Source organism: Oryzias latipes, chromosome 22 (assembly GCF_053564925.1).
Source record: "Oryzias latipes strain Hd-rR chromosome 22, Olatipes_Hd-rR_3.1".
Lineage (NCBI taxonomy): Eukaryota > Metazoa > Chordata > Actinopteri > Beloniformes > Adrianichthyidae > Oryzias > Oryzias latipes.
Genome location: NC_136258.1, coordinates 17,027,106 through 17,047,480, shown reverse-complemented (window position 1 = coordinate 17,047,480; position 20,375 = coordinate 17,027,106). Strand labels below are relative to the sequence as shown.

Sequence of the window (20,375 nt, the reverse complement as noted above, 5' to 3'; positions counted from 1 at the left end):
CCCTTGTGCTATCTTAGATGACCCCACCCTTACATTGATGTGTTCTCCTACCATGACAAAGGTAGATAATGGTGGAAAGATTTCATGTAATCCATGGACACCAGTGAGGTTCACAAATCATTAAAGAAAAAAGGTTCAGCGCATTGTCTAATGGGTCTAGATGACCCAACTCCCAATGGCAAAGTGCCTAGGATACAACAAGGGTTACAGGTTGCCATCGTGTTTGGGTGCATCCAGTTATGAGTAAAATTAGTATTTAATGTTTTGTGGCCACAAAATTAGTATTTTGTTATGAATTACTACTACTTAGATGTGGCAACAAATTAATTTACGCACAAAGTACTAATTTGTGGCCCAAATATACTAATTTGTGCACACAAAATGCAAATTTGTGGTGAAAAAGTTCTATGTTGCAGTCACAAAATAATAATTTGTGTGCACAAAAGCCTTACTAGTGCCCACAGAATGCTAATTTGTCCCCACAATACTTATTTGGAGTCATAAATTCATAATTTGAAGGAACAATTTGTTTGGGGTTTTTATGTTGTGTCCAGGGCTCTGTAACCTACTGTGAGTAAAGCATTGTTTTTTAAGACACTTATTGTCAAAGTGTCATCAATTTGTAACAAATGATTTCTGTTTCTGTATTAATTTATCGAGTCTACATTCTAACATTTCAGTATGCACAGATAATGACGTAGCTTGATTGATTTTCTATGTTGCTTCTTGCACAGCTTCTAAAATACTATAAAAGCTCTTTTTGTTTTCCAGGCTGAGGGGAAGAAACTTGGCTTAGTCGGCTGGGTTCAAAACACCGGTGCAGGAACGGTCCAGGGGCAGCTGCAAGGTCCCTGCAGCAAAGTGAAGGAAATGCAAGAGTGGTTGAAATCCACTGGCAGCCCTAAGTCACGCATAACCAAAGCAGAATTCAGCAATGAAAAAACAATTGATAGCTTAGAACACTCCTCTTTCAACATAGTGAAATGAAATAGGTTCATTTCACTATGTTGTTAATCTTAAAATGCATTACATATTTATTTAGTTTTTAAAAATAATGTTATTTAAATGGTTGTAATAAAACAACCTTATTGAGCTCCATATGTGTAATACTAATGCTGGCACTCCTTAATATCCTATTAAGAAAATCATTTGGTAACAACCTTTACCTGGACTGCCAATAATAAATAAATTGAAATGAATTTAAACTGGTTTTTCTGGTGTTTGTATTTCCACTGATATAGAGAAAAAGAAAATCTAAACTTTATTTTAAAAGGTGCTCCATTTTAAAGGTTAAACACTGTGAATGGGATGTAAAAATAAATTGTCTCAAGTAAATGCAGTCAGTAAAGGATGACGTTAAAAAAGATATCTGTGAGAATAAAATCAGACTCACACAACATACATGGGCAAATTTTTCATTTTATTTTTGTAAGAATATTTTTTTTATTTAGGCCAGGTCACAAGTTTGTAGTTGTCTAAACATAATTTAAACTAAATCTGTTTCAACGTTTAAAAAGTTGAATTTTTGAAGTAGCCTCACCCACCTAAATATATTTCTCCCTGTTTTTATATTAATCACATCATGACCAAATAAATTGTGCTGCACCTACCAATAAAAAAAAAATAAGAGTTTTTATCAGGCTTTCTTCAAGATCCTAGTAATTTTGAATATTCTTTGAATATTATGGCATTTTGTTCATATTTTTGGATTCTAGAAAACAAGATAATACTTATAAAGGATAACTTCACTCTGTTCTGGGAACTTTTTTAACCTTTGTGCTATCCTAGGCACTTTAACATCGGGAGTTGGGTCATCTAGACCCACTAGAAAGTGCTTTGAACCTTTTTTCTTAAATGATTTGTGAACTTCACTGGTGTCCATGGATTACATGAAATATTTCCACCTTTAACCACCTTTGTCATGGTAGGGAGAACACGTCAATGTAAGGGTGGGGTAATCTAAGATAGCACAAGGGCTAACCGGATAGATTTGCCCGGCGACAATTCCACCACTAACCGCTAGATGGCATTGTAGGATTTGGCTGTTAGCTAAAACCTGAGGAAAACGTTCTCATTTTTCAACACGTTGGTTGTAAACAACGACACACTTGCTTTTGCGTTTAATTTATTTTTAAATTGACGTCATTTGCTGTTTTGAAGGCTTTTAAAAAAACGCTTTTGTAATATTTGACCTAAGAATATGTATTCTATTTTTTTTCTAGTCAATGACTTTTAGTTTTATATCAGTTGCTGACTAGTTTTATTTATAGCAGAGATGAAAACAACTCAATGCTCAGAGAAGAGAAGCAGTACAATGATTAAATTGTTGCCTCCAGAAGTTCAGGGGCAGCTTCGCTCCGGCGTCGCCATCCCCTCCCTGCAGCAGTGCGTAGAGGAGCTCGTTTTGAACAGCATAGATGCCGGGGCGACCTGCGTGGGAGTCCGAATGGACCTGGAGGCTTTTAAAGTCCAGGTGATCGACAATGGTGCCGGGATGAACACTGAGAACATGCAGCGTGTGGGAAACAGATATCACACAAGCAAATGCGGCTCTTTGGAAGACCTGGACAACGTCAAATCGCACGGTTTCAGAGGAGAGGCCTTGGCAAGTATCGTTTCTATGGCAACGCTGGTTGAAATCTCATCCCGTTCCCGGGCGTCTGCCAAAACCCTCGTGAAGCTGTTTAAAGACGGGAGGGGCGTGGATGTATTTGAAGCAGAGACTGTTAGACCCTCTGCGGGGACAACCGTCATCGTCTGTAACTTCTTCCACAACATGCCGGTGCGGAGGAGGAGGCTGGATGCTGTGCTGGAGGGGGAACGGGTCAGGCACAGGGTGGAGGCCGTTTCCCTCATGAACCCGTCTGTGTCCTTTACCTTGAAAAATGACTCCACTGGAGCCATGATGGTACAGCTCCCAAAAGCTAAAAGCACCTATCACAGGTTCGTGCAGATCCACGGTCTCACACGAGCAGAGAAGCTGGGAGAAATCTGCTACAGCCACAAGCAGTTTGAAGCAGTCGGTTACCTTGGCAAAGAGGGACACTACAATAACAGCTTGCAATTCCTGTATGTCAATGAAAGGCTGCTGTTGAAAACAAGGATCCACAAGCTGTTGAACCTCCTACTGCGCAGATTAAAACAAAAACCGGACCCCTCAGATGGCCCTTCTGTCATTAAAAGTCCCAAGAATAAGCAAAGCCATGAGCTTTTTGGCGTCTACATCCTCAACATTAAATGTTCTTATTCAGAATATGATATCTGTTTTGAACCAACCAAAACTCTAATAGAGTTCAGAGACTGGGATGAGGTTTTACTCTGCGTTGAAGAGGCAGTCAGAGCTTTCCTGAGGAGGGAGAACTTGATGTCAGAGTTTTCTCAGGAGGACTTGGACTGCGAGTCTTCACGAGTGTTCTGTGCCTCCAAAGCAGATCAAGAGGAGGACCAAACGAGAGCGGCACCCCCAGACATTTCCGCCACGGACTGCCACCATGGAATGAAACTTGCATCTGAACTTGTTCATCGTAGGAGTACAGATGATGGGGTTTGCCCAGAGTCTGGTCTGACTAAGAGCAAAACTGATGAGACCGAAGAATCAGGACAAACGGGTGCATCTGAAAATGAGTCACAAACGACAACACAAATTGAGTCAGAAGACGGTGGAGTCGTTAAAAATGCAAAGATGCCAAATGTACACGAGGTTGGGTTTTCAGAAGATGTGAGGCAAAGCGTTAACTCGCCAAAACAGCTAGTTCGAAATGACTTCAACCATAAAAAGCCAACAAGGAATGTACAAGTCGCAGGCAGGCTACAACAGTCCTTAGCAAGCAACAGAAAGATCAGTTTGTCTGAATCAATTGTTCAAGATAATCAGCTAACTAACAATTTCACGTTTCCATTGCAGACGTTAGGAGGAAATAGCCAGAATAAATACTTTGCACCAAAACGCAAAATCTCTCTGAATGCACCTCAGGAAAGATCCACTCAAAATCCATGCAGAGACCCTTCTTTTGTCCCCCCCACAAAGATTTCCAGAATTTTTCCTTGTCAGAAACTGTCTGCATTTAAGGAATCCGGATCCCTTGACAAGTTTAGACAAATGTATGCCCATTCTGGTGAGATGAAACTACCTCGTCAGCATTTACAGAAAGATGCAAGAGGTCCCCAGACGTCCAGCCTTGTCTTAAATTCCTCAAGTTTGTCTGTTTGCAGCAATGATTGGAAGGAACGTACAACTGCTGAGGTGCAAGGGGATAGGGAGAAACAGAGTTCCTCCCAAAATCTGTCATGCTTTCCTGCTAGGAAAACTCAGAATAAAGACAAATTATCTTTCTCTGCAAAACTCTCCCAGTTAAAGGAACTGAGGAAAGAAGAGGCAGAAGTTTCTCTGCACAGGCCCAGCACTATGTTGGAGAAGAAAATCTGTCTTAGCAGCTGTAATAAAGGCACAGAGGAGGAAAGCAGCAGTCAGAATCCTCAAGATACTGCAGTGCATGCTGGGTCCACCCCGCACCGCAGTACAAGTCCTCTTCAGGCCGGGGCTGAGGAGGATTCAGCATCTGGCACTTGGCTTCACCACTACAATACGTCTGTCGGAAAGACCGTTTATATCAACAGAGTGACCGGGCTCAGCAGATATGACAACCCAGCCGAAGAAACGCAAGTCTGCTGCACATCCGACGTCACCAATATGGCAGTTAGTGTCATTTCTGAAACGGGTGAGTTCTCAAATAACCCTTCAGAGAAACCATAATATGTAAAAAAAAAAAAAAAAAAAAAAACAGTTTATGAGCAGAAAGTTGTTGTTTTTTCTTGGTGTTTGCTTTCCTGTGCTTGGAGCTGTAGGGATGGAGTACAGGTGTTATCCTTTTCAATTGGATGTAGTGTTGCCTTTCCTGCCTAAATCCAGGTCGGAGAGGCTGATTAGCTCAGGGCTTGATTGCGGAGGTACCACACTGACAGATTAGACTCTTGAAAACACACCAGATGAGGCTGATTTGGTAACATTACATGTGTCTTCACAGATGCTGCCCCTGAAAGCTCTAACTCCCTCTCAGTAATGTATTCTAAATGGAAGAATCCTGTATTCGTCCAACCCCCTGAGGTAAACAAACCATCTGTTTGACTTCTGTCTGTTATTATTGCTCACTTTGTGTTGATAGAATGTGTTGGGGTTTCATTTCCATGGCTTCAGTGAATTGTTGTGTCCACAGGTCGGTGTGGACATTTCTGGCGGGCAAGTGGACGGATTAGTCGTGAAGATTCACAGTGTTCTGGTTCCTTATCGTTTATCCAAAGCCATGATTCACTCGATGAAGGTAAAAGGATCCTTCAGCACATTTCGACACAATTGTCCTAAATTGAATAATCCATCTATCCGGTAGGTCGTTGATCAAGTGGATAAGAAGTTTCTTGCGTGTCTTATCAACACAAGAGAAGAAGAGCTGGCATCAGACGGTGACACTGAAGGTATGGGAGGATAAATCAAAGCTTTGCTGGCATTTATGTATTTTACATTGTTGTTTTTACTTCTCAGGAAATCTGCTGGTACTGGTGGATCAGCATGCTGCACATGAAAGAGTTCGACTTGAAAACCTCATCACAGGTTACAAAAAATAAATACATCTGTAGTAAAAATGTTGGAAATCCAAAAATTGCAATAGTGTTTACTGGAATCTCAAGGGAAACATTTGAATGATTACTGTATCATTTGTCAGATTCATACGAGGACAACCCAGAAATATTTGGAGAGAAGTGGTTGTGCTCATCGACCATCGTTCCACCTCTGGAGATCAGTGTAACAGAAGAGGAGCTCAGGCTGCTGAGGTGGAGACAGTCTGAATGTGGACTGAAACAAACCAGTGAACAAAGCTTGAATAATTTGTTTCTATTTTTAAAGCATTCCCAGTGGTCTTTTATGCCGTTTTTAGCCAAAATCAAAACTCTGTGTTTTTTTTTTAGGACATAGTTTCTGCAGAGCAGCATTAGTTCATTCGAAATTTACCTCCGAGTTGTGGGTGGGACTGTAGGGGCAGAGCAACCCCGTCCCCCCTTCCTCTTTCCGTTGCTGGGAACTCCCTTGTTTATCCAGCCGTACAGTTTTTGAGTCAGACGCCAGCTCGGATCTATTTGTCTGCAAGTGAATGGATCAGAATAAAGTGGAGCAGGGAGCTTTTGCCCCACCCAGCGGATTTTCTGCGTCAAAAAGACAATCTTTTTCAAATGCATCGTTTTGTCTTCTTCTGCTTCACCACAATTTAAATGAAGAAATACGCAGAAATGAAATTTGGAGCTTCATTTTCTTTCAAATGTTTTGAATGTCTTTTCTTTGTAACATTCTTTTCCAAGTTGGCATCATTATAAACTTATATTTCTATACTGAAATACAGTAGAATAAATAACAAGAAAATTCAAGTTTAGTTAAATCGAAAATTCTTTTCCAAAATGAAAAAAAAAAAAAATTTCTGCCTGTTCTTCTAAAAAGTGGAGTATATTCCAAAAATAAATTCACCTTTGTCATATTTTTTGCCAAGCCTCATAGCGATGATCAAACATCTTTTCGTATTTGTCCTAGAATATTTTTTTGTCTTCTGGATGCAGCTCGTGCAGGTCACAGTTGAGGAGTTTGGGCCTGGAAGTTACCTTTTCAGAGACACAAAGACCCAGCATTTTTGTAGGGAAGGTGCCGCTGTGCTTTTTGGAAAAAGAGACTAATGAGCTGAAGAGAGGTAGACCATCCATTATCAAGACCATCGTTGAGGTAAGCTGTTTGACCCAATGCGGTTTTATTTAGAGACTCATTTTGCAGAGGAAGGCTCTCTTTAACTCTCTTTGTTATTGCCTAAACCCCACTTTAGGAGTATCTTCAAGAGCAGATTGAAGTAAGATGGAATTTAATTAGGAGCTTTTTTTATTCTTAGTGAGCATTTTCTTTAAGAGATGTCTTTCTCTTACTGTTTCTGTTTTAGTTACTGCTCTCTACTGGCAGGGTGAAAAGGACTTTACCCATCACTGTGCTGAAAGTCCTCGCCTCGCTTGCGTGCCACGGTAAAGAGGAATCCCTTCTCTTAAAGCTTACATTCATTTTTCCATACAGTAATGATCCCCAAACCTTTTTTTTGTCTTACCTTTGCACCTAAAACAGGCGCCGTCAAGTTCAATGACACTCTCAACAGGGACGAATGCCACAGCTTAGTGGCATCTTTGTCTTCTTGCCAGCTGCCCTTCCAGTGCGCCCACGGCCGTCCTTCTATTGCCCCTCTTGTAGATATTCGTCATTTGGATGAAGAGTCGAAGGTACCAGAGTTTAGCAGCACATCTGACTTGATCTGACCTTGCAGAGTGATGTTTACTAAAAACAAAGACTTCTTCTTCTTACAGGATTTCCAGAAACCGAATCTGAAAAAGCTGAGAAGAATGTATGAAGCATGGCAGCTCCAAGGGAACATCTAAGTGCTCATTCAATATTTAATGTGTAGCTCACAGCAACACAAAACTAAATCACTTCATAAAATCATATTTATTAAATGACTTGGATATCTAAGTTGTCCTTTTTTTTAATTTTAGTAATAAATGTTTTTGAAACCAAAGCCACGGTTAAACTGCTGGAAGGCATTTATAACTAAAAGACAGCTAATATTTGTAATGTATGAAAAACTGTCTGAATTTTAAAAGTTTAAGAAAAAAAGATATGCCAGCATAAAGTGAAATAAGATCACATTTAGTGGTCATGTGTGATTTTGGAAAATAGTCCTTATTTGAAATAGTCTTTTGGTCAATAGTTACTTTTTTTTTCAATAAAGAGAGAGACTCAAACTTACCTGTACAAGTGCAAACTAGAAATTTGCTGCAGAAATAAAATCAGAACCTTTTGTAATGTTTTTTTTCTACAGTGAACACCCAGTTACAGGTTTGCTCTGGCTCGGTTAAAGAATCACATCATTACACAACTCTAAAGGCCGTTTAACTCCCTTTTTTGGTACCGCAGAATATCTGGCGAGCAGATATTTGTTGTGCTGTTTGTGCAACAGCAGCAGGTGTCTCGATTTGGTCATTTGCAGCGGTAAATGCCGTTTAGGAGCACGTTTCTGCAGAATTCTTTTAAAAGATTTCACACATCTGCAAAAAACAGGGGAAAAAGTTAAATCGTTAAATCTTTTGAAATCAGAAGAGCATTGACTTGAAACGATAACACAATTTCTTCTATTAATATTAAACATATTTATTTTTAAATGTTCTGCCTTTCTACCTGGTAAACACAGTTTTTTTCTCAAATATGGAAATCGTATTTTAGTAATTCTGCACTTTGCCAACTTTGCATGGACAGTAGTAAACTGGCTCCAGGTTAGCCAGACTACCTGAACCAGCACTTACCTTAGTTAAAAACAGGTAGATTCAACACTAAATTCTACTAACTTCAGGTTAACCTTTGACTTTACTCTAGGTAATGTTTTTCTCAAACAATGTATCTTTATTTGACAGATTTTTTTATTTATTATTTCACTTTTCTCACATTCTGAGTGATATCTCTTCATAATACTGCTAAAGCACATTTCTTCTCCCACCCTTGTAAATTACAAATGTAAACCTAGTTTTACGTTTGCTTTCAAAAACATTCTCAAATTGACCAAATTACAAATTGGGTGTCTAAACTGTTTTTTACTTTAACATATTAATTGGATTTAGTTATATTTTTTCTCCTTTTAAATTAAGAATCAATGTTCAGTTGTTGTTTTTTCTAACAAAATGAAGAAATTTGAATTATAATTAGAAGAAAAAAACAGGTTACACCCTTACAAGTTAATAGAAGTCATATTATTTTTGTAAAAATGTAAAATCGCTCTGCTTATGTAGCAAATACTGTTCTTATTTAGTGAGAAGTAACTGAAATTGCATCTTTTTACAGTCCAGGCAATCGAAAGAAGAAGATTCAAAAGAAAAATGATGTTAATGCACTGTTGATTGCCCTTTTCCCCCCACAGTTCCAAATCATTAAATGTGACACAACCACCTTTACAAAGTAAACTCATAAAACTGGGTATAAGAATAGGATTAAAGCAAGACGTTCAAGGCTGGTTAGGGCAACAAATTGGGAGTGATGACAGCCAAACCAACCTCTTCTAATCTTTAGTAACACTAACTGCTGAACAGACATGCAGCTCCTTTCTTATTTCCCCTTTGCTGACAATGCTGAAATATATATTAACAAATGGAATGAGCAAACATTAATGGCAGGAGGATATACTAAAGGTAATAACATACCTTTATAAAATAACAAATAAAAACCATTTAAATTTGGAACCACAAACCCAACAAAATCCAAAGCAAAACAAGTCTTGACAAATTTTGGTCTGGAAAGGATTTCACAGATTCAACATAGTTTTCAATTAAAAACGAAACAGAAAATTTAAAAAACATGTTTTTTTAAATATAGATATGAAAATTTGGACTTGTTAAGAAATATAGCTAGTATTCTATATTTGAATTATTTAATTTTTTGTGAGAGCGACTGACATTGGAAAAACTAAACAATAGATGTTTAGATCAAATTTAGTGAACAAGTTTACAAGAATTTTGCTGCTCCTCTGGCAATTGTCAGTTTTGGACAATAATATCAGCTGCTGAGCTCAAGGGGAGCCTCCCCAGGGCAGATTGCCAAAAATTACAACAATATAATTCATTTTTTGTGTTCAAGGGCGTTAAGAATCGTTAACTCTGTATTGAAATTAGCTTTTGCTAATATTAGAAATGCTTGGCCATTTTTATTTTTTTACTGTTAGAATGTCAATATCATACATGAATGTAAAAACAGGCTTTTGTTTTTGTTCCTTAATACATTTATAAATGGGGCAGAAAAAGTCCCTGCTCGCATGGATAATAATGGTTTATTGTTAGGGAAATATTTTTATTTGTGAGCCTTTTTTTTTTCCTTCGAGAAAAATGTAAGGCTCTCATGGCGCCCCCCTCTTCCGCGGATGGTACAGTCTTGGTTCATTCATAAAATTCAAGCGGAGCATAAAAGGAGGGGCTTGCATTCTAGTCATTCAGTAACCAGGTATACACCTGGAGAACAGACCCCACTCGTTCAGCCCAAACGGAGGTCCGGCGTCATATTTGTCCAGCGTGGTATTGGTTTTGTTTTTATTTGTTTGTTTTTCCCCTGCATGCGTGATGTATCACAATCTAACGCCTGATAATATGGATGCAGCCCCCTCCAGCTTGCGGACAGAGTCTCCAGTCGGGACACTCTGCCAGAAATCGCCTGAAGAGGCCACCTCTCCAGCTTCATCCGAGAACAACACGCAGGTATGGACCCCCCACCCCCACCCCATCCTCCTCCTCCTTTTGGGATCCGTGCAGCATCCGCCCTGCTGCTTTTATTTTTGTAAGCATTGTTTACGTTATTGATTCAATGGGATTCTTGCTCATTTACATGTAAGAACAAAATGATAGGGGATGGTTTAAAAATATAGTGCAGGCGCATTTTAAACTGTGGCTGGGTTGTTATGACCCCCCCCCCCCCCACCCCCCAGTCCTCCGGACCAATTGTGAGCGTGTCGATGCAGCGGTTCATTGAGAAAAATAAATCCATTCAGGAGACTCCTCAGCCTCCCTGCGTCAGTGTTGACGTCAGACTCAGCCATAAAGTCAAATATCGATCCGAAAGAGGCTATTTGTGGTGAGGCATGATTTTAAAAATAAATTGCAGCATGCAGGGGTATCCTCTGGTTTCTAAAAATGATTTAAGGTCTTCTAGTAATTTTGTATTGGTAGCAGTTAATCTATTATTTAAAAATCAAATTGCTTTTCTTTTTAATCTTCTTCTTTTTAGGAGATTTGCCCAGATGCCCCTGAAGACACTGCATTTGTCCCTACAGTCACAGCCATATCGTCTACCCCAGATTTCCAGTGGATGGTCCAGCCTACGATTATTACTTCTGTCTCCCTGTCTCTGGGTAGGAAGCAAGCCAATGAACCGCAAAGCTCTCACCAGGCAACACCCAAAGCAGGCGGGAATAAGGGAAAAAATGCTGCCAGGAAGGGAAAAGCAGAGCAGGTGGGTCCGTCAGCTTTGATGAAGTCCATTTGTGATTGGATGGAAATATTGCACGTTCGCCAGTGAAGGGATGCTCGTGTGCAGGGGTGCTGTGTTGCCTTCCATAGGCAGACAATTTATATTCAGGTCACAACAAGTCTGCAACAATGGTCTATTTTTAGCAGCATTGCAGCGAAACATGCTTTTGCCATTCCTCTGAGGTTGAAAGTGGGAGCGGATGGAGGGGATTAGCTAATGAAATGGCAGGATTCTTACAGTTGATAATCCCATTACTTTTTTCCGCATCCTATAGCTTTCCCCAGAAGAGGAGGAGAAAAAGAGGATAAGAAGGGAGAGGAATAAAATGGCTGCAGCAAAGTGTCGCAACAGAAGGCGAGAGCTCACAGACACACTTCAAGCTGTAAGTAAACAGCGATGCCCTGATATGCACCTCACCGCTGTGCATTTGTCTGTTTGATGACTTTCATTGTGGATCCTATTTTAAGGAGACGGACAAGCTGGAGGAGGAAAAAACAGCCCTGGAGACGGAAATAGCCAACCTGCTCAAAGAGAAAGAGCGCCTTGAGTTTGTCCTTGCTTCACATAAACCAGTTTGTCAGATGCCAGAAGAGCTCGAGTCCATTTTTCAGGAGCCAGCGGGGTCCTTGGAGCTACTGCCCAGTCCAGATGAGGACAGACTTCCAGAGGAGGACATCCAGGAAGCACCTTCACTCCCAGACTTGGACTTCCCCAATGATCCATCCACAGCTATCTCTGGGAACTCTAATATCTTACTGTGTGCCAGCGCTGAGATCAACATCTGCGATCTTGAGCCGTCTCTGGACATTAAGGATGGACTTCTAGACAACATGTTACCCAGTTTGGAGGAGAAAACCTCCTCGGAGACGGCTCGATCAGTGCCAGACATAGATTTGAGCAATTCTCTTGGGGTGTCGGACTGGGAGACCTTGTATAAGTCTGTTTCCAGTGACCTAGAGCCTCTCAGTACCCCTGTAGTGACGTCCACCCCCACCTGCAGCAGCTACCTGTCTGTGTTTACCTTTGCCTGTCCTGAGCTGGACTCTCTGGCAGAGGGACTGGACCATCTCAAAGGTCCAGGAAGCAAAGCAGAATCCGTAGACATTCTCAACTCCCCGACTCTTCTGGCCTTATAATGCAAAAGAGATGAGTTCAAACCCAGAACTTTGAAATGAAATCAGCAATGAATGCCCCTTATGCTGTAATAAGAGTTCATGAAATGTCTCGTGTGTGACTACACAATCAGAAACATTCTCCAGATGCTCAGCCAACAGAGCGGTGTAGCTAAAAAGCATGGCTCTTCACTTACCAGGAAAGACTGGATTATAACGCGCATGAAGATATTCCAAGGGATTTTTCAGAGCCCACATATATCCGATCTGTTACTCGATCTACAGTGTATCGTGGCAGTCGAAGTGTTCCAGTACGGTTTTGTGTTTTTTGGTGTCGGTAGTGTATCGATTGCTGTAAACGCCGTATTTACTCATCCACTCGTGTTCAGTATACCTGCATACCTCAAACGCCATCAACTGTGGATTGACCTCAATGTTCAAATGTTGACAGTTTTCCATGAAAACATCCAGTGCTATATAGTACATATATATGTTATAAAGATGTAACTTATTATTTATTTTTTTACCTTATAGATTTGTTAAAAAAATGAAAAGATAGGCATTAATTTTAGGGCTGTGTGTCACTGCCAAAATTAACAATAGCAGTACCCTTAGCAAAAAGTAGACCACTTGAAGTTTATTTTATTACGTACACTTGAGAATGAGATTAGCAAGTATACTATAGTGTGGGAAGTATACCAACTGAATACTTCTTCAGTCTAAATTGGACCATTTTAAGTTTACAATATAGCTATAAATAGAATATAAAAAGTACACTTTAAGTATACTGCCTCACTTTTACTATGAAAAAAGTATACTTGTAGTATACTGAAATAGACTACTTTTTGCTAAGGGAAATATCAACAAATTTGCCAATTTGGTTTGAAAAATGTTTTCACACTCTTAAAAGAAGTAAAGCTTAACTTTTTATTTATTAAGTTGGGAATATTGTCATCAAAAAATAAGAGTTATTTTTGACTGGAAAGAAAATACATAAAATAACAAAAATATTTCTGATTATTTGATGTGTGAATTGATGATAAAACTCAATTCATAATTTTATTTTTTAAAACCCAGACATAATTGATTATATCCATGCTGGTGAATGATATCAATAAATTCTTCAAACTCTTTTTTGTGGCTGATGGTTTTGATTATTTCTTGTTTAAAATAAAAGGTTTTTATATCTGATACCCAAAGTGAAGTTATCTAATCGGAACCAGTAGTTTACCTGATATGGATTTTAAGTACAATCATCTGTTGATCAATTTTCAAAGCGTGTGGTCTTTAATTATAGTTATGCTGTTTTTAGGCAAAATAATAAATAAATAAACAGTGTTGTTTTCTTGGACATAGTTTCTGTAGAGCGGCAGAAGTTCGTCCGAAAATCTTCTCTGAGTTGTGTGGAGTGAGCCTTTTTTCATTTCCCATCATCCCTTTGTTCACGCCAGTTTACAGCCCCTCACAACCCTAACCTATCATTAACAGTGGTGCAACAAAAATGGAGAGCAATATTGGGGCTATCCAGCTGTACAGTTTGGGGCCAGATGACAACTTGGACGACGAAAATGAAGACGTAAGTGGATCTAGTCATCTACAAGTGGATGCATTAAAAAGGGCGGAGCAGGGAGCTTGTGAATTGCCGATTGTAGTTTTTGCATCATAAACACAAGGGTTTTCAAACGAGGTTTATTGTCCGTCTTCTCCTGATGAAAAATGCTACAAGAACAAGTTACCAAAAAAACAAAAACAAAAAAATCACTATTCTTATTTGAGTTGGTCATCAGCAGCTATAATTTAGAGGAAAGTGGGCTCCCAGTAGTGGGTGATTGCGTGTTTGCAGTTCGGCCCGAATCTGAGCCACATCACTGCAGCCTCATTCAAGCAGCCTCTGCTTATTGATGGGAGGAGCGGCGTGACTTCCCTACTTCTTCCCCCCACTATGTACTTTTTTTTTAAACATCCCTGCTTACGTTTTGGTAGGCATACCCTAATTTCCGCATTCCCAAATCCTCCCAGATTGGGATCCCGTTAAAAAACAAATCGGGCTGATGCAACGATTTCCACTTTTCAGGATTTACTCTCGACCCTCGGCTGAGCAGAAAAAAGGACATTTGTTGCACCTGGGATCAAAGTCAGGTCAGTAACAAAGTTATGAACTTAAATCCATGAACGACTTTCTGGCCGCAGAGGGGAATAATAATGGTCACATTTTTCTATATAAAAAGTAGGCTTTTATTTTGATGTTTCCCTGCATTTTTTCGTGGTAAAGTCAACGCGCCTCGTTGCCAGGCACGCTTCAGAAACAGCACCGCCTGGAAGCTCCCCTAACGTTCACACAATTCAGGACAAAATGTTCTCATTTTTGTCTTGTATAATATCTCCATCGGCGCGGTGCCGACAGCGCCTTTAAACTGGAATTATTAACAGGAAGTCGATTATCTGCGATGGTCGACCGTTGTGCTGGAAAAGCAGAGTTACGTAAGATAAATGCCGCACTGAAGAAAAAAAGGAGAAAAAAATAAAAGTAACTTCCGCTTTCAGGTCGACCTTTTTTCCCAGCATGTTATAGTGTTATTTATGAGTTTTTAATCCTCATTTCACTCACATTTACAAGCCTTAATGCCAGTAATCAACTACAATGAGTGTTTGTGACCTTTTAGACATTTGTTATTTGCTTCAAACTACACTTTTATTTTGTAACAATAACAAAAAGGTTTTAACTTGCGTTTTGAGTCAGTTTCGACACGTGGTTCCACTTTTCTCCATTGACCTCTTGTTAAATAAGACTATTGTCAATCTTAAACTAGTATTTTGTTGTTGTGAATTCATTTTTTTCTTGAAAACAAAGTTTAAGCACCAAACGTTCTCCTCAAACTTGGTTGTTTGGGATAAGAGGCTGTCGTGTGGTTTAGAAACACTCTGAGCTGCTGATTTTTCTTTTTTCTTGTCAGCTTTTGTCTACAAAATATAAGGAAGCATTTATCTGATCATACCCACATGTTTGCCAAACCAAAACTGGAAGAAAAACACTAAATTTTTACTGATGAGAAGTTATATTTTATTTTGAGCAGACAGGAAAGTAAGCATCTCATTGTGCAGGGAAACCTTTTTCCTAACTGTGCATTAAACCCATTTGAATCCTTTGAATTAAACTGGCCATCACTTATTTATTTATTTTTAATTTTGGGAAACTCCTTCCACCTAGCATTTGGTAAAACAAAATTAGCAACACAAATATAGTTCTGAGGGGTTTTTTCTTTTGTCTTTATGTTGTGTCTTTCCTATTTTTGAGATGAAATTAGATTTTTTTCTTCAAACTCCTAAAAAAGGGATGTTAAATATAAAATATTAAGAATAATAAAACATCCCACTCTCTCCTTTTGTTCCCATCCAGTCCATGAAAAGATGTATTCAAAAATAATTAATACCATTACAAGTACAAATACAAAAGTTTAGCCTCAAATACAAATGGGGTTTATAAAAAAATATACACCTAGTATGTCAGAAGATTCATAACCACCTATTGTAACAGAAAAATCTGTCCAACAGAAAAAGCTCAGCTCAGAAAAATAATAAAGCAGCAAAAATTCAAACTTTTATAGAAAATGGTGGTATATAGCTGCCAATGAGCTGATTTAGTTCAAATTTCATGATCTCAGTTTAAATCAACATCCAAGTTTTCATCCACATAGTGTGTTTAACACCAATATCATTTCAAATTGCATTCAAAAACTTGATGTTTACATTCATGAGCACCAAAGCAGAAATTCTGCTGTTCATGTGAACAGAGGAAAAATGAATAAAATCACTCAAATACTCAAAGTTTTGCAGATTTAATTGTAAATGGTACAGACAATAATTTTTATTTTTCAGCTTCCTATTTTTTTTTGGTGATAAAAAAATAAGCAATTCCTGATATTGTCAGCTCAGGTACCGGTATCTACAAACGTCTATGTAAATGTCATCTAAATGTCTTTGAACAAGCTGAACACTACATGAAACTCCTTTTTATACTATTTCTGCCAGGATTACAGGGCTTTTCTTCCCCTCTAATAAAATATGGATACGTAATAACACGCAGACGGGACACAATGTTTGAGGTTTTTGTTGGTCTAACTGGTTCATCTTCACTCTCTTCCTTCAACAGCGGTGATAAAGGTCGAGTCTGACGTGATGCCAGGACAAATTCCAGATCCGTCTGTAACAGCAGGTTCCCTGCCCAGCTTGGGCCCGCTGGCCGGGATCTCTGCCACAACGCTGACTGACAAGCTCAAAATCGGTGACTTCCAGGAGTTTGGGACAATGTTGTCACCCCTCCACTTCCTTGACAGTCTGGGAAAGAGGCCGTTAGTCATTAAAACGGAGGTACAGGACCCCATGAGAAGATGGTAACTTATAACCTGATAGCTGTCTGGCTGGCACATTTTCTTAGGTTTAAACTCAACCTTCACTTTTATTCTTTCATAGTGGAGTGGCATCAGTGCTTTTGTGAAACAAATCAAATATGGATGTTTAAAAAAAAGTGATATTTTAGCACAAACTTGCATTTAAAGTGAGGAAAAACAATGGAGGCCTTTTTTTAAGTTACTCTGAATTTAATCTAATTTCTTTAGTATTTTTTTTTCCTGCTGAATCACATTACATTGGGTTTCATCATGCACAGTCTAATTTAGAATATTATCTAAATACTGTAGTTTAAGCAATTGAAGATGTGCTTTGAATGCTCTAAGTGTGTTTTGTATAGAAGTGTTTCATTTCATGACCTAAATCACTTAAATGAAAATGTCCATGAATTTTTTTAAAGGAGTAAATAGAAAGATACGCACTAATATTTAAGCCAAAATGTAAAATGTCATACTACTAATGTGAAATGTGACTTTATAATTCCATTTTTGTCACTTTAATCCATGGCTTTCCACATTAGAAAAGGAAACTATGATTGTTTTTATTCCTTTGTGTAGAAAGATGAAGAAGAAGAGAGGAGAAAGCGAAGGCGAGAGAAGAACAAAGTGGCTGCTGCTCGATGTCGGAACAAAAAAAAAGAAAGGACAGATTATCTTCAAAAGGTGAGATATTATGTTTAAAAAATTGAATCCTTGTGTTTATTTGATCATTTTTCTCATTAAAACCATCTCATTTGTTTTTAAAGGAGTCGGAAAGATTGGAGATGTTAAACTCTGACCTTAAAGCTCAGATTGAGGAGCTGAAGAATGAGCGACAGCAGCTGATCCTCATGCTCAACCGTCATCGGCCCACATGTATTGTCAGGACAGACAGTGTTAAAACCCCGGAGAACGAGGTGAATCCCCTGCTGCAGCAGCTGGAGGCAAAGTGAAGGCACAGACTCTTCTTACACTTAAAGGAGTTGTAGAAAACTGTTAGCACTTAGGTTTGGGGCTTCGAGATCAAAAAAGGCGGTCCTGACACACGAGGAGTCACAGGGCTATTCTTAGCTTTCTCCTGTTGGTCATCAGAACCTAAAACAAAACAAAAAAAAATGTCACAAGTTTAGTTAAAAAAACTACGTTCCAAGCAGTTTTTAGCTTTTCCATGCTGTTCCTACTTAAATTCCTACCTAAAGGGGCATGACCTTTATAGAAAACCTTTTAAAAATGTTCAGCTACAAGGAAAAGCTGACCTAAAAGCAAGTGGATAAGTCCTGAGATCAGATCCGTCAACTGAAATGACTATTTTGCCAATGAATAACATTTGATTTACAGGCTGTTTTAAGTTTACACATGGCCATGTTGAATATAACTTGAACAAATCAGTTGTCATGTTGTAAATAAAATTTGTTCGTTTCTTGTTTGGTCACCAAAAATCTTGTTTTACTACAATTAATCCCAAAATAAATAAATAAATAAAGATCGTAAAATTTTACTTTAAGTAGAAAAAGAAGAAACAGGACATCCAAAAAACTACTAGAAAGAGGTTATCATTGCATATTGATGATATGAAATGTCATACACGTATGAAAACAACTATTTACCAGTTTTTCTAAAGGATAATGTTGCACCTACAAAGACAGAAGTTTACTTTATCACACAAATTGCCTCCTGACCTTTCCTTCTTACATTTGTTGGTCCAGCAGCAGAACCTGTTTGTTCTCTATTTGATTGTTTTGGCGCAGGCGTCATTTATGCACATATATATTTGGAGTGTTTACATTGTACCTTTTTTTCTGATACAATATTGTTACAACCAATTATGTTTTTTATACTTTTGTATATGATGTTATATAAGCATATAAGCTATCCAAAAAGTTCAATATTATATTTTCTGAATAAATTACTGTTTAGTTTTTACAGCATCTGCTTGGTTATTCGTTTTTTTCCCCTCTCATCACCAATTTTATTTTGCCCAGCCCTTTTGTCCTGTGAGTTTTACAAATATAGCCCATGTTTCACACATGCAAGTTATTTTTAATTAATTTTGAAACTTAGTGTGTCTTAATTGATACAATATTTTATGGTAATGAAATTACAAGCAGTCAATCTGACTTGTTTTGATTGGTTTTAAGGACTTGGACCTATATTTATTTCAGTCAGACAAGTCATGCAGTAAATACATTTATTTTCACATTCTTTTAGTTTTGCATAAGGCTCCGTTCAATTACATAAGACAAGATCTCCATAAGGCCCCACTCCATTACCCCCCGTTAGGGGTAATAAACTACCCCTAACGGAGCTCACAGGTGGAAGCCGGGGAGGAGCTCAGGGCGACAAACGCAGGAGGACGCTGAACAGGTGAGTTGATTAACTGGACCGCCCTAGGGAGGACTAACCGAAGTAAAGCACTGCTAGAGTCTGCCTGAAATACTCCCAAAGTAGCTCACTTCTGGACTGGATTGTTGAAACATATCGGGCAATTTTGACTGTAACATCTTAATTCAAATGCCAATCAATCTCTAAAAAGCTGAAATTTATGTTGTGGTCAAGGTATGTTGATAATCACACTAGACCCAACAAATGCACAATTTTACTACTACTACTACAACTACTTTTAAACTACAAAAAAACATACTATAAATATTTTATTTAAAAAACGTTGCATCTGCAAAGAAAAAGCTCAATGTCTTTTTATTCATTCATTCATTCATTCATTCATCTTCTTAACCGTTTATTCCCTTTCGGGGTCACAGGGTTGCCGGAGCCTATCCCGGCCACTTGGGCGTAGGCAAGGGATACCCTGGACTGGTCGCCAGTCTGTCGCAGGGTGGAATATCCTCAATCACACATCCACTCACTCACCCACTTACACCTAGGGACAATTTTAGAGTTGCCAATCAACCTATGTAGCATGTTTTTGGACGGTGGGAGGAAGCCGGAGATCCCGGAGAAAACCCACGCATGCATGTCTTTTTATTTCTTTCATATTTTTAGATTTTTTTGTGTCGTGTGTAAAAAATGGTGCACCCTGCATGTAATAAATACAATGTCTACCACAGCTTCCATCATCTTAAAATTACTAGTGAAATAAAACAATACATTTTCCCATAAAGACAAAATAGTACATGTATGATATGCATCTTCATTAATCTATGGATCTACAAATGACCTTCTGGACAAGCTTTTTATTCAAGTCTGAGAAAAACAGTGGGCAGCATCTTTTTTTTGGCTTTCAGTCCAGGGGGGTATTCCAGGAAGCATGTTTAAACTACCCTGACTTTAACCCTGAACTCTGGCTGAAATCCGCCTGAACTTGCTTACTCTGGGTATGTCGGTTCCAAAAGACCTGACATCAGTTAGCGTAATTACGCCTGACTTGGTAACCCTGGGTTAATGCACGTGCACGTCAAGTACATAAAGACATTCTCAATGGATCACCGCGTGGAGAACAAAAAAGAGCACTATACTTCAGTGAGACGGAGTCTGAGATTTTAATGACGGCGTGTGAAGATTATACGTCCGTCAAAAAAGTAATACGGCTGCATCATCAGCAAAAGAAAGAGTTTCTGCTTGGAGAAAAAGAACAGACAAAGTAAATTCAGAGTTTCTGATCTTATTTCCATTTTCCTTGTGACGCATATATATAACTTATCCAATTTTGACAACTTAAATGAATTACTTCTATTGGTAACAAGTAATTGAGTTAAATTTATTCAACCTAATTTCTTAACATTTATAAATCTTAATTAGTGTTTATACTATACAACTCAACTTTACACATTTATCTAACTAAATGTC

General features: G+C 38.6%; 3 protein-coding genes across 9 annotated transcripts; all 3 read left to right on the top strand.

The window, feature by feature from the left end:
* The first annotated feature begins 2,058 nt into the window (after positions 1–2,058).
* On the top strand, positions 2,059–7,543 carry mlh3 (mutL homolog 3 (E. coli)). Of its 3 annotated transcripts, none has more exons than XM_023952022.2 (12): positions 2,059–4,718; positions 4,846–4,947; positions 5,025–5,104; positions 5,214–5,318; positions 5,385–5,469; positions 5,537–5,605; positions 5,718–5,826; positions 6,601–6,760; positions 6,858–6,881; positions 6,969–7,047; positions 7,145–7,296; positions 7,381–7,543. In XM_023952022.2, the coding sequence occupies exons 1-12, from the start codon at positions 2,276–2,278 to the stop codon at positions 7,450–7,452; spliced, it is 3,480 nt and encodes a 1,159-aa protein (XP_023807790.1). In that variant the 5' UTR covers positions 2,059–2,275; the 3' UTR covers positions 7,453–7,543. The 3 variants fall into 3 exon arrangements, with proteins under 3 accessions (XP_023807790.1, XP_020569474.2, XP_023807791.1); XM_020713815.3 differs by having other exon boundaries at positions 2,070–4,718; positions 4,840–4,947; XM_023952023.2 differs by lacking the exon at positions 4,846–4,947 and having other exon boundaries at positions 2,070–4,718.
* Positions 7,544–10,027: 2,484 nt separating this feature from the next.
* On the top strand, positions 10,028–13,319 carry fosaa (Fos proto-oncogene, AP-1 transcription factor subunit a). Of its 3 annotated transcripts, none has more exons than XM_078940983.1 (4): positions 10,028–10,305; positions 10,832–11,056; positions 11,349–11,456; positions 11,542–13,319. In XM_078940983.1, the coding sequence occupies exons 1-4, from the start codon at positions 10,171–10,173 to the stop codon at positions 12,208–12,210; spliced, it is 1,137 nt and encodes a 378-aa protein (XP_078797109.1). In that variant the 5' UTR covers positions 10,028–10,170; the 3' UTR covers positions 12,211–13,319. The 3 variants fall into 3 exon arrangements, with proteins under 3 accessions (XP_078797109.1, XP_020569384.1, XP_020569385.1); XM_020713725.3 differs by having other exon boundaries at positions 10,066–10,305; positions 10,960–11,056; XM_020713726.3 differs by lacking the exon at positions 10,028–10,305 and adding an exon at positions 10,546–10,678.
* A 321-nt stretch (positions 13,320–13,640) lies between these two features.
* Positions 13,641–18,499, top strand: jdp2a (Jun dimerization protein 2a). 3 transcript variants are annotated; one of them, XM_020713703.3, is made up of 5 exons: positions 13,708–13,762; positions 14,261–14,325; positions 16,337–16,554; positions 17,151–17,255; positions 17,339–18,499. In XM_020713703.3, the coding sequence occupies exons 1-5, from the start codon at positions 13,734–13,736 to the stop codon at positions 17,522–17,524; spliced, it is 603 nt and encodes a 200-aa protein (XP_020569362.3). In that variant the 5' UTR covers positions 13,708–13,733; the 3' UTR covers positions 17,525–18,499. The 3 variants fall into 3 exon arrangements, with proteins under 3 accessions (XP_078797110.1, XP_020569362.3, XP_020569363.1); XM_020713704.3 differs by lacking the exon at positions 13,708–13,762 and adding an exon at positions 14,045–14,165; XM_078940984.1 differs by lacking the exon at positions 14,261–14,325 and having other exon boundaries at positions 13,641–13,762.
* Positions 18,500–20,375: the final 1,876 nt, after the last annotated feature.